A 16,593-nucleotide genomic window follows, 5' to 3' on the forward strand; every position below is an offset into this window, starting at 1 on the left:
TACTAACTGAAGAATTACGCAACATATCAAACATTGTATTTGATGGGCATTCTCATTGGTTCTTGCATGTTAACAAGGCGGGATCTTCAAATTTGAATTGTACAACATTTGGAATTAATTGATTTGAAAGTTAGAATCTCACAATGTTTCGTATAGGCAAACACGTTCATGCAATCGTCCATACTTGGATGCAACTATTCGAGAAGACAACAACAGTGCTCGTAAAATGGATAGACTATGACTGGGTTGACAGGCTGAATGTAGAGAGGTTACTCTAAAGCGAAAATGCAGTTTTGACAAGACATATTTTCCCACTACAAAAGACCCACAGCAGGCGCGGATCCAAGGGATGGGGGGGGGGGGAGACTGACAAATTCAGGTGACCGGTAAGTTATAAACAGTTTATTTCATTGATAAATTGTATCTCCTCAACAGGTTTAAATTCAATTCAATTTAAATTTGAATGCAACATATATTTCTCTTATTTAGGCCTATGCTTTTTCGTACAGTATGTTTAACCTTAAAATGGACAAAAAAAATTACATGAAATTAATTGTAAACCTAGTTAAGCTTTGTAGTAGGAGGAAAAACGTATCCTTTATCTGCGTCTCAACACCGGAAATTGTATGCATTCGTTCTGTGGCAACGATTGTACTAAAGCTTTGGTGAATGGCTATAGCTTCCAATGCCGAATTTACAAAGAAAACAAGTTATTTGCTGTCCACCAGTTACATTTAAGTCAATACGCATACTTATTATACTGTTAATTATTTATTAGTCATTTAAAAAATCAAATACTGTATACGAAAAACATACAATACCAGACACAGTATGTTCCATACAGTACATCGTCGCCAAACTTTTTTTCCGGCTGCGATGTATTATTTTAACATACCAGTTATAAATCTATTTCAAATACATTTAAACAATTTTTTAATCTTCTTACAAACTTATTAGGCCTACCCATTACATATTTTTTGTTATGTAATCTTTTGAAATTTGTTACACAAGGGCCCATAAAAAAGTAAACACGTCAAATATATTTTACGTATACTGTACTTTACACATATTTAATACTGATCAAACTATATGCCCAATAAAATAAATTATTAAGTTTATTAATTGATTTTTTTTTATATTTAGGGAGGATTTTGTTTGTGTTTGTTCAGTAATATATTTTAATGATACTTTTCATATTTAGACACTGGTGTGAAAGGAAATGCTGCCAAATATAAGAAATTATTTGCCGAAATGGAATATGCGCCAGGAGTAAAATGTGAGATATGAGCAGATGACCATGCAATTGAAGGCCATGCAAGGGTCTTGACAACCAGATACAGTTCATAACACAGAGTCGCAACGATCTTCCTGATTTAGAGCTGTTTAATCAAAAACACCGACGACAGAGGGATGATGACCCTCGCTGAAGAAAACGAGCAAGCTGTGAAAATACAAGTAACAAAATATAATTGTGTGCTGCCGAAAAAATAAGACCCCAGCGCTGCATGTAAATGCATTGATGCCAGAGGTTTTCACTAAATTGGAGATGGCCGTGTCAAAGTAGCAAATAAAGAACCTCCAATTAGGTTAAATGCTATCTTGCCGCAGGTACAAGACCAATACAAACAGTCAGGCATTATAACTCCTGAAAAGGTCATTAGAACTGCTGTAAATGGAAAGACAGGTACTACACATTCTTAAACAAACATGCTGAGTAATATAAATGATAAGATTGCCAATAATTAGTTCTTAATAAATGTATATCCTTGTGTTTCCCGCATCGTGAATTTATATGTATAAATAAATGTAAAAACTTTAAACTATATATATATAATTATTTATATGCATATAATAGGGACTGTTTCATTTATTCTATAAAAATTTAGGAATATGTATATGTGTATGATGATGATGGTGATGATGGACTCTCCAGTTGTTTTACACTTATGACAATTTGGTAACGAGCTGTGGCGTCGAGAGGGGGGTCAGGGGGGTCGCTGCCCCAGGGCCCGGGTCTACTGGGGGCCCGGACCAAGATGAAAAATTGTTGAGGTAAGAACAAAATCTCCATAGGGCCCGAGCCCAAGCCAGGATGAAAAATTTTGTTGTCAGAACAAACTCTACATTATGGTTTTATGGGCGTCTTTATCAGTCTTTCTGTATTTTTATTACTAGATGAATAATCCCCCAGGGGAACAGTCCACCCAATGCTCTCCCGTTCCAAACCAGATGCAAAGTGGTATACGTGTATTATATATATAACTATTATCGTTTATTCATCAGATTATTCTGATACATCTACATTGCAAAAAAATAATCACATGGAATCATATTCATGTATGTGGGTTTGGACAAATAGGGTCTTAGGAGGAGACTTAATTTGGGGAGTGGCCGAGTGGGGGTCCCAAGTGAAAGGGGGGGCCCCATGTGAGGTGTTGCCCCGGGGCCCTTACTGGCTCTCGACGCCACTGGTAACGAGGACAAGACAGAATTGAAAAACAACGTACACAGAACAAACACAAACAAACACAAGATTAATTTTTCTAATTTCTCACCAAGAACATTTAATGTTGATTAGCACTTTAAATGCTTTCTAAAATGGGATACGTGGCCAGCTTTAAACTTGTACTGAAACACATTCTCATTACCACTACATCTTAATATTTTTTGCGGGGACAGTCTGGCTTATCCTCATTTCATTTATTGGAAAATAAATAAGATTGTTTACCTTTCAATGAAGGAAGCACTATCTGTAATAATGTGAACCTGGTGGTATCTAGGCCTCCAGCCTAGGAGGGACAAGATAACACTGAGTGAACATGGGCCGATTGGGCCGTCACGGTCTAGAATCTCTGTATTCTCTAGTAGAATCTTCTGAAAGCTCTGCGACATTTTTGAGACAAAAATGATTCATTTTTAATATGTAGGGCCTAAATCCTCAATTCTTATGACAACTTCAAAACCCTAGGTACCCTTTCTGTGTCATTGATTGCAGGCATTCCTCACACAAAATAGGCTAGGCCTTTAGTCGGCCTAATGTTTGCTGTTCGTAGTTACTGGTCTTGAAATCCAGAAATCTCATCTCGCACAACTAAACTAAAATCATGATGGCTCTGGGCAGAGTCTTTAAATATGTCAGGTATTTATAGACTAGACTAGTCCATATTTATATTGTAAGCAGACAAAGTGCAACAGGCCCACGTGGCTGGTGGTTATCAGATCTTTATGCAAAAATAATCACCCCAAAAAATGATTCCAACATCGATCAAAAGAATACACGGTAGTAGACATGACTTTTTCCGTCTAATTTTCCAGACATGGGTTGGAAGAGTGTAATTGTCGAATGATTGGGCTGTAGATAAATTAATTATTAAAAAATAGGGTGCTTTAATTCTAGAGAAAAGCATCTAGGCCTAGTGTCGTATATCAACGAGGAATTTATCCATGTTTGAAAGAATCAGAGGCAGACGGTACACCAAATTCAAATCACATCAAATTCCCACATTAGTAGGCTTGCAAAATTGTTTTCAGTAGTAATTTTTAATTTCATGACGGTGTCCAAAATCGCATTGTCGGCTGCACCGATATGCGTAAGTGATTGCATTAATTGCGTAAGTAGCTTTTAAGGTCTCAGCGGGAGTTCCGCATTAGGTTAACACACCTTATCTGGTTAACCTACAGTGGGATCGTTGCGATCAACCATAGAAGGCTGCACACACAATTGATCACCTTAAAATTAAACATTTGTGCAAGCTCCCTTATAAGAAAACGTTTTTTTTTTCAAACCATCCAAATAAATCTGGGAGTGTTACACCACTTGACATCATTCCCATTTTGGGCATCTCATGAGCTTGTCTTTGGAAGCCGATATATCCCGCCAGCGTAGATTAGTTGCTGATCTCGAACTTTGCGGTCAAGAAAGACTCGCAGTTCTTGTTCACTGCATTCTGATGACGTTGGGCCTTGCATTGCAAACATCTTCAACATAGAGTGGATCCTTTCTAGAGGCAAACTTTCTAGGTTAGTCAACATTCCAACTATGTAAGTCCAGAACATCTGAAGACAAACAAAAATAATATCCATATTAAAAAAGGAGGTATTGGAACTCAGACCTCAAGGTTAAAAACCATACCATTCCTGCTACCCCAAATTTACTTCCAAATATAATAATACAGTTTCCAGCTTAACACTCTGCCCACCAAACACAGAGATCTGTGTTTGGTAACACAAAGCATGATCGCCAAACACGGAGAACTCCGTGTTTCAGGATTCTTTTACGGAATCCGATAGATGGTGTAATTAACGACATGAGCTAACAATTTGAACACTACTGTATATTCAGTCTCGACCGTAAGTATTTCACCATTTGTTTGTTTACATTGAACGTAGCGGTATTGATGTACTTTCACGAAATCTATCTTGTTATTAAGATCTTTGATCTACTAATCAAAACATAGTGGCCTTTGTATCGAATTGTTCAATACAGCACTTTTTGTGATGATTCATCAGTAGTGACCAATTTACATAGCAGCAACAGATGATGCAGAGGCCAACTTGCTAATTATTTCTAGTTTTGAAGGTTTAGATTCAGATTCACTAAACTTAAAAACACAAATAAACTTAATTTACAAATTAAAAATAGCATGTACCTGGAGTTCCTCTTCCTTTTGATCTTGAGCCGATGCCATGGCAGATTCAATCTCCTCATCACTGTCAATCATTAAAACATCTTCCCCTCCATGATGGCCTTGCTGCTCTTCAACCAGTACAAAGGTATCCTCCTTATCTTCCTTCAACACACCTTGGCTCTGCCAGAATGCAATCTTGCGCCTGAGCGCAGTGCCTGGTACTTGCATGACACTACTTAATTCTTCAATGGTCCATTTGGCTAGAGCGGGTAAAACACAAACATCAAAAACATTACCAATTACTGATTTAGTAATCGGTCAATGACCTAACTTGGATAAAAAAAAACATGCAAGATCCTATAGCTATACTTCTTCAAATCGTTTTAAAATTGAACTTGTAAATATTTTAATACTCAAAAATCTACTGACCCTCAAAAATTGAGATTTTTTAAAAAGAATTACTAGGGCTAGATTCTTGCATATATGTGGCAAAATTAGGAATGCGAGTCAAGCCCAGCTCAAAATTCACTCAGATTGCATTACATGAATTCCAAAGACTAAAATACACAAAAATTGCTATTTAAAATTGAGTACAACACTATTGCCTTTTCTTGCTGTTTAATCCTCATGTTATGAGTGCACCGTTGTATTTAAATAACCACAACATTCAATTTACACTCATTGCACTGTATGTTGTCCCAATGATATGCTACATGACCACCATTAGATCTCTTTCGTTTAATAAGTCTACTGATAATAGTCTATTCACTTTGTCTAAAACACACATTAACAAGACAATTTAAAAGTACAGTGTTAGAGATTAACAAATATTGTTATTACACCTTCAAAAGGAATCACTGTCATGTGTTCCTTATTGCAAGAACAACCAGATAATTTAATTTTGTACACTACAACATTTGGATGAACACTATCTTACCTCTCTCTTGAAAATGAATGATGATAGTAGCATGAATAGGAGACACTGAGAATGACAGTTTTCTATTCTTCAATTCAATATCTAAATTGACCAAACCAATGTTCGTTTTCCAGTTGAGAGTACGGGAGCCTTTGAGAGTCTCATAGCTGGTTCGGTAGGCATCCATAGCATTTTTAATGGCTTCTGGCAACTCCAATTTCTCCTCTTTGAGGTTGGGCCAAAATTGCGCAGACAAAATGAGGGAGTTGTAATCAAGCTCCTAGTAAAAAAAGCAAGGACAAAACGTAACAATTAAATTAACTGATTATAAGATGAAGTGTGTGAGTGCACCATTAGGATCCTTGGTTCACTGTTCCTATTCCATCCAGCTGCTCTCTTTGTAGTAAAGCTAGAAGATATTTTAAGATGTGCGTTTCATTTGTATTTTAAATTATTCTGTAAACTTTCGCAAAAGAATATGAAATAGTGTGTACTTACAGACCATCAACAAATGTATGTATTACACCTTACGGTTAGGCGACTATGATTTTCTTATAAAGATTTAATTTTGTATATTAAGTACTTTCCAATATATTGTCGATTAAACTGATGAACAAATTCATTTAACATGTATATTAAATCAAATACAATAAAATTATTACCTCCTCTTCTTTTCTTTTCTCAATATTTTTGTCATTTTCTTCCATCTCCAGTTGTTTTTCTTTAATATTAGCATTAATTCTCTTAGAGTCTGCCACATCTTTCAGCATTACTTCACAGAAATGAAGCTGAGACTCTCCAAATCTTAACTTGAGCAATTCAAGGTAACGTAACTCTCTAGCGGTATCAAAGTTGAAGGAAGTAAGTATGCGATCAGCTAACAATGTGCGGTATTCACTAACAAACAACTCCCTACTTCCATATATATTGACCAACGTACTAATGATGTCTGAGGATCTTCGACTTTTAGAAGTATTGCCTTAAAAATAATCATATAATTTGATTAGTATGGTGTGCATCAAACCGCACTGCAGTGAACTTTATTGATATTAGCAGCAAAAGCCAACAATTGCTATTAACATTCAAACAATATGTACATCACTCAAAAAACATCTTAAACAAGGAAATTTTTATATGATGAATGAATATCAGATAAAAGTAATTAAATTTATGTGGGGCAATCAAATTTAAAATCAATAGTTGCTTGCGAGATACTGTTTAATTTATGTCAGTGTTTTGTTTTGATTAGAAACTGGGGATAAGCTCCAGCCCTATGAGCCCCAGTGGCTCGGAAAGTATTTAGTTTTTTAGTTTGTTTTGATTATTATATGCCGACAACATATTTTCCATATGAGAACAAGATTGTCACTGTTCACAATTTTGTGAACCACAAGTTGCTAAAATAACGATTTTGGGTGAAATGGCCTGAGATCGTAATAATTTAGTAGGACATCGTAACAGCGTAATCAGGTGCCAAATATTAGAATCATTACGTAAAAATTGTAATAGTTGGCATCTCTGATATAGGTGTAGCAGCAAGGAACACACCCCATTATAATCCTGTGTGTATAATTATGTGGCTAACTCAAGGAGAAAAGCAAAATGTACAGTGAATTAAACTGAATGCAAGAACTTGAGGTTGGGAAACCAGACACATTGGACTGGACTTTAAAATAAGACAAACCATCACAATATCAGTATAAAAAAATACATCCCATAAGAAAGTGTATAACAGTTGCAATAAGAAATCCTCAAGAGCATTTACATCAATACATGTGTGAAGAATGTGTTATGTACATCAGAAGGGAGTATATAATTCAAATAATGGAATGTGTTGGTATGTTAGCACTTGTTTAGCGCTTAGCTGGTTGCTTGTTTAGCGCTTTTCAATGTGGTTGCAGTTACAAAGGGCATATTTTATCCCTAAAATCCTCAAGAGCACTTACATCAATACATGTGTGAAGAATATAATAATAACTTCATTGAACGGTACACTTTTATAACAGTGGCACACACTATCAAGCGTTGACAATAAACATTAAAACACAGTATAGTATAAAAACTTGCAATACATGGAAACACTAAAAACGACTAAAAATGTGATGTAGTCTAGTACAATTATCCGTAAGTAAATTCATTTCGGTTTGTTCAAAAGTGCAGTTTTATTATACTGTACTTTATATAATTGTAATATATGCAGCACTACCTGGATCTGCATCAATAGGATCTGGTTGCCAGTTGCTTGGGTCTTCCTCTTCCTCTTCACTCATGTAACTCTCGTCCATTTGAAGTGGTTCTGCTTTAATCAGTTCTTCAGCTAGATCACTACTACTATCATCAGTTAAACTAGAGACAATGCATCGTACAGTGTCTTCCCGGCTCCTGCAACAAATGTCACATAGAAAATTACTGCTAGCAGTCTTCATGAAAAAGAGCACTGTGAATGTCATGAAGGGGGGGGGGGGTGAGGAGAGAGCGGGTTAGTGTGAACAATACTTTATAAGCATAAGTCAGTAGTTTGTGAATAAACATTTGGTAGTAAAGGTCATATTCTTAGTAATATCTGCTCGATGGACCCAAATAAAATGGGCAACTTTAACCTGTTTTGCACTAGGCGAATTCATTCGCGCGAATCAAAAGTGTTGGTTCCATTCTTGAACTCTGATTGGTATTGCATTTTCTGCTGAAGCAAAAAACTCTGATAGAAATCTGAATATGCATAAATTTGTATACAACATGTATTATGCACAAAAAAGATGATTCACGGCTGATGGGGGAGCGAGTGGACATGTTTGAGGGGCAAGAGTAGAAGACTACTACTAAAATAGTAATCAAAAATCCATTGCAACTCACAACAAGCCAAATAAAAACATTCCTACCTTAAGTATTTTCTAACAGGTTCACATACAATTTCTAACATAACACCTGATTGGTCCAAAACTTTCAAAGAACGTATTGAAGAAATGTATTGGGTCAAAATGTCAGCTGTGTTTACTCCTGTAAAAATAAAAATAGTTTCAATTTTCACATACTATAAAACATCACTACTAAAAAATTACTACAATTCATTCTAAGATAAAAAGGAAATGCGAATAAGAGTACGGAGTACAGGATAAATACGGTTTTGCTATCAAGAAGTAAAGACTACTTATATGTCAAATCTGCTACCACTAAAAACCTATGTTAAATGTAGATATCTAAAACAGAGTTTGAATAAAAGGAAATCAAAAAATGATTTATCACCACTTAAAACTCTACATATCTAAATACAGTAGGACCCTTATTAAGGGGGACAACTTCGGGACCAAAAATGTGTCCCTTTAATAGGGGTGTCCCTCGAATAAGGACTGGCCGTAGTGTTTAAAGATATACTTTCTCTCTTTTGTGGCCGATTTTTTTAACATTTTACATATTGTGCGTTCAAAAGAATTCGTAGGTGTACTGTAATTTCCTACACTATCTTTTTTCAAAAAACGATATCGATAATGATTAATAAATAAAACCACGCCAATCTATTTATTCCTTAATCTGATATAGCTCATACACCGAATGCACTTCAAATTTAAAACACATATTACCAGGATGCAAGAGTCTTGTTTCAAAATCACTCCTCAGAGAACGAATTAAATGTGCTCGTAAATCTGTCTTCTTGAGACACATTTTTAAGTCTTCTAATGCCTTCATGGAGTCCGGAAACTCAACAATGATGTTAAAAAGTTCTTGAATACGTAATTTTGCAAATGTTTGGTAGAGAAAGTACTGTAAGCGGTCTGTCCATTTGGTGACAGTTGTTCCAGCACTTGATGAACTTGTCGAATCACTTTGGCAGATGTTTGTCAGCCATGCAACAACTTTCTCATTCAACCACTGTTGACAAAACCAGAATACATCATTATATTAACAAGCAGGAGCTTTATTTGCATTGCTTTTCTCCACCTAGGGATATGGGTATTTGGTGGTGTTGCCTGCAAATAGAATTTTTATGAATTATGGTTTTCAGAAATCCTTTTAAGGCCCTCCCCTTTTGGAAGCTATTTTTGAACCCCGGTTTACTTTGCTCACAAATGTAACCTCCATAGAAAATCCTACAGCAACATAAAAATTATTAACTTGAGCATAGATGTAAATAATGTGTACCTCATTCTTATACTGAATAATGAGAAAAATAATAAAATCACTTCCAGTAAGTGACAGTAAGTGTTTCTATAAATTTTCTTTGTGGATTATCATTTTTTGAATACAATAGTTTTATGTTCAATATTTTTTATATGAATACAAATGCAAGTAATTTCAAAAATGACTTTTATGACTTTTTTGGCATTATTCAAGTGGCAATACATAGTGTAACTTACAAATGATAACACATGACCACATATATTTTGTATTTACCAGATGAGTTAGTACTGTACAAGTAGTAATGAAACTGACCTCTTCCAGCTTATCCAGGAAACTAACTTCAAACTCGCCTTGGCAACATTGTTTAACATGCTGTTGTATCTTTGTGTGAATTATGCTGGTAATAGCCTCTCCACACACATGCTCTAGCAATCCCAGTGAAAACCTGTAAAACAGTGTTAGACAGTAAAAACTCTATTCAATCATTCACTATTCATTCAATATGAAACATTGTTACTAGTTTCAAGGATGAAACCAGAATATGAGTACAGATAGGCCAGACCAGAGGTGAAGCGTTAAGCAGGATGTGGGTTTGAAAAGTGGGTGAATTTCACAAACCTTATGTGTTAGGCGTGACTTTATTATTCCTTGTTTCACATACTTATTTTTTCAAAGATTATTTGAGGAGGGCGGAATAAAAATAAAATTTTGTTTTCTTATTTAGCAAATAGTTTTGCCAAAATCATCCAGAGGGGGAGAAAATAAAAATAAAATTTTATTGGTGAATGTATTTTAATAGGATGGTTAAATGCTTCAAATTTATATAATTAGGAATAAATATACATATTTTATCTTTGGAGATTTCAAGGCAGTGGAAAGAGTAATAAAAATAAAGAAAAACTTTTTTTTGCTGAAATTTCCACTTTTTCATGGCGGCGGGTGTGCTACTTGGCCAAACATAAAATTTAATTTTTATTTGAAATCATCAATATTTTCAGTCGGCGGGTTCGCTAAACAAGGTATAAAAAAGTCTTGCCCTACGGCAAATACAAAATGAGCAAGTTAAAAACTACTTTTTATAATATTTTGTTATTTTCAGGGGACAGTACATAAAACATTTAAGACAATAAGAGAACGAAAAATTATTACATGCTAGCATTTATAAATACAAACCTAGCATACACCATTGGCATGCTTGTCGAAGGAAGCAATCAAAAATTCTGTATTAAATATGTTGGTAAATGCAATTTACTGTAATATAGTTTGTACTTAGTCTAAACCTTTGTCTACACTTTCAAATTTTAATAGTGACAAAAAAATGTGATGTGCCCATATATGGGTACGATGACGTGTTCAACTCTATGCTCCATCACACTTTAAGTGACACTTAATATTTTGATGAAATTTGATAGTGTAATCAAAGCTTTATAATGAAAATTTAAGTAAACCAGTTTTGAAAATAAGTCTTTATTTTTACAATGTGTATATTTTTATATATTTTTCTATTGATTGTAATGCAAACACTTTTGGCCTTGTGCTTTTGCTTTGTACCTTGTTTTTATAACATAATAAATAAATAAATAAATTTTAAAAAAACTTACAGCTGAGAATTGAGTTGGTCGAAGTATTTTAGAATCTGCTGACAGCAACTGCAATCATTGGAGTTGGTAGAACCATTACAATGCACATCTTTTCCATCATCATTGTCTTCCGCCATTTCATCATGATCAGAATTCTCAAATGCCTTGAATGCTTTAGAGTAGAACTGCCAAACAACACCGCTTCTAAAACTTTGAGGCATGTGATAGAATTGAGTAGCTTTGATCAAGACAATGAAGCGTTCTGTGATACTGTATAGTTTCCTCTGTTTCTCAGCATCACTGTTAAATCCCTCAGAGATGCAATCCACTGTTTGCATCAGTTGAACATAAGGTTGTAAAGACTGATGCAGATTGTTAACTGCAAGCACAAATGCATCATTAGTGCAGGAAATATCTTTCATATCATTATCAAAATATTTCCAGAAACCTGGAGAAAATATGTTTTGAAGATCTTGTCGTAGTTTCTCCAAGAGCCAGTCTTCAACAAGTAGAGAAAATCCATTTTGATAAAGAATCAGCACTGATTGTGACAATGATTTTGTTTCAACCTGTTGTAGAAAGACAAAAAATAAAAGAAAACTTTTAAAATAATTATTTGCTAACTAGGATTTGCCCCAGGAGTCCATACAGTATGTGCAGGAGATAAAATAATTTATACCACTATTAAACTTTACTTATGTATGCCATAAAACAGATCGATCTATCAGGGCCGCCCTGACCAGAAAAACATCCATCCCAACCAATCAAAAGGCTTTAAAAAAAAATTAATTTCCTAAGTATTTTGTTGCCGAGTTAAAACATTCGGCTTTGTTTGTTGACACAAGTAATAGTGTGTGACATCCCACATTGTCGCATGCCCGACATTGACTTATGCAATTTACCGTATCTTTAGCAAACGGAAGTAGAGATACAGTACTGTATCCCAAGTTACGGTGTTACTTAATATCCTGCATTTTGGGTCAACCTGCCTTGCTGTTAGTTTTGAACTTATTAATATCCTGCATTTTGGGTCAACGTGCCTTGCTGTTTGTTTTGAACTTCCATTGTCCAACTGTTGAATGTCTGCAATGCACAAAAGGGCTAAGCCATAAATTATCCTAGCTCTTTAGCTAGGCCCGTGCCCTGCCTAAGTCTTCTTTCAGCAACTAGAGTTCCTGTAGAGGAGTTGCGACATCAGCAATCATATGATTACTGTAAACCCTCAATCTGTTATCTTGGGGCCAAGTCATGACAAACAATCAGTAGTGTGTAACCAACAAAAATTAGGATAAGCTTTGAGATTAAATTCTCGACCTCATGTTATTTAAAATTTTTTTCTTAAAAGACTATTCTACAGTACTTTACATCAATATAATGATTGCAAAAAAAAAAAATTGGAAAATTGTTTCGACCTCTGAATTCGTACTAGACTAGACCTGTAGCTAGTAGTAGAAGTACTGTTTCAAATTTCTGGTTCGTGTAGAGGTCTCAATCTTTGGGTATCTATATAAATTCTGAATGAAAATACAGCATCGCTGTATCGCTTTTTTCTAAAGGAGGACCATACACTAAGGAATCTACCAAGCATTCGTCTCAAGTAAAAATTTAATCTAATACACTTGCATGTTCACTTTCTCATATAAAAATTATGAAAATATCAAAGATTAATATATGTATTAACTTTAATATGTATGTTATTTTTGATTTAATTTATAAGACTACTGTATGTGCCCCGAGTGTTTAAATACCCTAGGAGAGGTAAAGTCTGAGCCACTCTAGGCAGCGATACAAAATGTGTCATCGTGTAGCCTACCACAACGCGTGCAGATAGAGGAGACATTGCGTCTACGCTTAGCTACGCTGTATGCGTGGTGCATGCATGGTCACAAATTCAAGAGAGGCCAACGTACGTACATACGTAAATTGGGAAAAAATTTTATTTTATTAAATTTAGCATCTGAAATTATTTAACCAATTTATGTCATCTGAACTCTAGGTTATTTACATCAATGTGTTCTTTCCATTGAATTAATGTGAAAATATATGGGCTTATGAAGTCAATTGAAGGATAGGGCCCTATAAATTTTTCTGTGCTCCTAGCTAATTAAATAGCATAGCCTATCCTCAGTCTAGCCTTGGCTAGTTCTAGTCCAGGTCTTCATTGAGGCCTACTACAGTGGGCCTGGACCCTACTTAGGCTAGACTAGCTTGGCCCAGGGGCGGGTCCAGAAATGTCCAAAAGGGGGGGGGGCCGAAAGTTGGGGCGACGAAACAACACCATACCAGCTAGCCTAGCTAGCCTAAGCTAGGGGTCCGGGAGAATTCCTCTCGAAATTTTTGTGTTTTTTGTGAAAATAACATTTGAGGCATTCTTGGCTATCATTCTTTCTTTTTCTTTCTTTCTTTTTTTTTTTTACCTCCCAAAAAGGAGGGGGCGGGGCCGGCTAAATAAATCCGTCCCTGAGGCCTAAGCCCTTCCTTTGCTCAATGTTCAGACGTTTGGACCCTGCAGAGTACCCAACAAGTAGAAGTAGGCCTGCCTATACTAGGCCTAGGCCCTAGGCCTAGGTCTTCTAGGCCTAGGACTAGCGACGCTTAAAAACTAACCTTGCGTTCTTCTTTACTGGAACAAAATTGTTCCAAGACATTCCACGAATTATTCACAATATCATAATTCATATTACAGCTTCCTTATACAATAAAAGCACATTGTTATTAGATGCTAGGCTAGGCCTATTTTGGAAAACAGCTAAACACGCGCCACGACGCGGAACCAAAGAGAAAGCGACCGAAGGACCAACCAACCATGCAGCAACCAAAATTCTAGGCTTGACTGTCGCGCAGAGACAGAGGAGCTGCAGCTGAGAGGTGCAGAGCAGGGTTGCCAGATAGTCGACAGGCTTCACGGCCAAACACACGCCATCTCACGGCCAAATTCGGCCAAACTTTTTTTCGATATCGGCCAAAATTCGGCCAGATTTTAATCCGATTAGAAGACAACAGTGGGTACATTCATTTGAAATACTACAAAAATTATACGAAAATCAGCGCTCATTCGTTTGAAATTAAAGAAATTCAAATGATATACACAGAACAATGTTAAAAATAAATAGCCTATGTTCTTTAGTTGCTGGCATGCAGGTCAATTCAGGGGCAAATCCAGAGATGTCCGAAAGGGGAAGGCCGGGGCCGAAGAAAAAGGGGAAGAAGGTGGGGGGGAGGGGGGTGAAAGTGGGTCCGATCGAGATAACACCATCTTAGAGGAATTTTGTCTTTTCTAGACGCCCGAAAATAACCTGATGCATTGGGCGACCAATTTTTATTTTTTTATTTTTACCACCCCTCCCCCTTAAATCCACCACTGCTATTTAAAATCACATTATTAAGATTGATCTAAATTTGATTTAAATGCATTAAATATTAATGTACATTGTAGTCGATCTATAGCAACAATTTTAAGGGCCTGTCATTGGCAAATCCGTGGCTCTCTTTAGAATGAATTAAGTTATATAGTTAGGTAACACTGGCGTTAAAACAAACCTATGAAAATGTTAATAAACACTTTTTATCTAAACTTTCGAGATTCGCCTCTGAATGTTATTGTTGCAGTACTTTAAGCAATAAATCAATGTTGCTATAGTATCAGAATTATCTTCTTCATTCTCATATGCAACCTAAGGAGTGTCTTCGAAGAAGTCTCTGCAAAACTTGCTTGAAATTGGAGGTGCCATCGGACCCGAATGATCACATCGAGCATTATGGCGCTCTACATAAAGAACACTAGGGCTATACAATTCAAGTGGGCAATAATAAACTAATTAAAGTACTGTATTTAATTTATATTCAAAAGAAATTCAAAAGAGATAGAACCTCCAATAGTAAGATGAACATATACAAAGACACACAATATGGTACAAACAATGAACTGTCTTCATAAAGCTTAAACGAGGATAAACTTTATCAATATATTTCATCCGAACCATTTAAATTATTAAATGTAACTGTTATCTTTTAAATAAACTCTCTTACGTCAAATCGGCTGAATCGGGGAATATAGATTAAGTGTTTAGTGCAAGTACAAACAAAGGTACACGATTAGAATCAAATATAGAATTTAAGCAAACAAAAACAAAATATCCAAAACAAGTCTACGTTATATTAGACCTATATTGAACAAAATGTAAACTTTTCAAAAATTCGGCCAAATTCGGCCAAATATAGTTTGGCCGTTACTTTCCAAATGCTACGGCCAGGCAAATTTTTATACGGCCAGATTTGAGGAATCTGGCCGTCAAAAAGACCAAATGGCAACCCTGGTGCAGAGAGCTAATAAGCAGGGTTGCCAGCAGATAGTCGTCGACATGCTTCTCACGGCCAAACACACGCCATCTTACGGCCAAACTTTTTTTCGATATCGGCCAAAATTCGGCCAGTAGATTTTGAACGGATTAGTTTAAAATAGTGGGTAATTCTTCATGTCAGTTAAAATTTTTTTTAATGACACGACTAACACGGCGGCCATTAGTTGAAATTGAAGAAATCAAAATCATATACTGTACAGAGAACTGTTTCACTGTTTTTGTTTGTTCTTATAATTAATTTACTACCCAAATCAAATGCCCAGCTACATTATTATTATGCCTATTAATGTTCTTTAATTAGTTGCAATCATGTAGACCTATTTCAAATCACAATATAAAGATTGATCTCAGTGCTAGCACATACCTATTGAAGATTAAAGGGGTTTTTTTTTTAAATATTGAATAACGTACATTGTAGTCGATCACTTTATAACAAAAATGTAAATGAGTCACCTGTTATCGAATCTGTGACTCTCTAATTAGAGTGAAAATTACATTAGTTACATAAACTGGTGTTAATACAAAGCTATGAAAACTTTAATAAATACTTTATTTATCCGTCTTTTATCTAAATTCACCTCTGAAAAAGTTACTTTTGCAGTACTTCAAACAATATATAATGTCGCTATTAGAATCATAGGCTTTTATAGATATCGAGTTAAACAACTTCTCCAGGGTAACTTTGAATAAGTTTCTATCACTTTCCTTGAAATTGAAGGTGCGATCGGACCCGACGAATCATCGCATCGGTGATTTATAATGGCGCTTTACATAAAAAGCACAGCGCCTACTGTAACTTTAACAATTAAGTGATATATATAATAAATTAAATTATGTTTTATTGTATTCAATCAGAGGTGGCGCCAGGATTTGCCCGATAAGACAAGGGGTCCGAGGTGTGGGAGGGGATGATTTAAACTATTATAGGATATATATATATATATATATATATATATATATATATATATATATATATATATCTGATTGTTTAT

The 16,593-nt window shown here is 35.4% G+C and overlaps 1 protein-coding gene across 2 annotated transcripts; it reads right to left on the reverse strand.

Moving 5' to 3' along the window:
• Positions 1-2,534: 2,534 nt before the first annotated feature.
• On the reverse strand, positions 2,535-14,100 carry LOC117111298 (anaphase-promoting complex subunit 2-like). Of its 2 annotated transcripts, XR_004445848.1 has the most exons (11): positions 13,848-14,100; positions 11,262-11,809; positions 9,973-10,105; positions 9,123-9,411; positions 8,424-8,541; positions 7,751-7,926; positions 6,207-6,523; positions 5,566-5,824; positions 4,650-4,888; positions 2,809-4,056; positions 2,535-2,728 (listed from the first exon to the last, which is right to left on the reverse strand). XR_004445848.1 is itself a non-coding variant. In XM_033254222.1 (10 exons), the coding sequence occupies exons 1-10, from the start codon at positions 13,917-13,919 to the stop codon at positions 3,844-3,846; spliced, it is 2,364 nt and encodes a 787-aa protein (XP_033110113.1). In that variant the 5' UTR covers positions 13,920-14,100; the 3' UTR covers positions 2,535-3,843. The 2 variants fall into 2 exon arrangements, 1 of the variants encoding a protein (XP_033110113.1); XM_033254222.1 differs by having other exon boundaries at positions 2,535-4,056.
• Positions 14,101-16,593: the final 2,493 nt, after the last annotated feature.

This window comes from Anneissia japonica, unplaced genomic scaffold, assembly GCF_011630105.1.
Source record: "Anneissia japonica isolate Jap-2015-1 unplaced genomic scaffold, ASM1163010v1 scaffold288211_len279840_cov171, whole genome shotgun sequence".
NCBI lineage: Eukaryota > Metazoa > Echinodermata > Crinoidea > Comatulida > Comatulidae > Anneissia > Anneissia japonica.

What these genes read in the sequence shown, in the direction of transcription:
- LOC117111298 (XM_033254222.1), bottom strand. Translation starts at nt 13,919, where the DNA reads ATGAATTATGATATTGTGAATAATTCGTGGAATGTCTTGGAACAATTT. An exon ending in TCCTATTGATGCAGATCCAG is followed by an intron (nt 6,524 to 7,750) that starts GTAGTGCTGCAT and finishes ATTATTTTTAAG; the next exon opens with GCAATACTTCTAAAAGTCGA. An exon ending in AAAAGGAAGAGGAACTCCAG is followed by an intron (nt 4,057 to 4,649) that starts GTACATGCTATT and finishes GTTTGTCTTCAG; the next exon opens with ATGTTCTGGACTTACATAGT.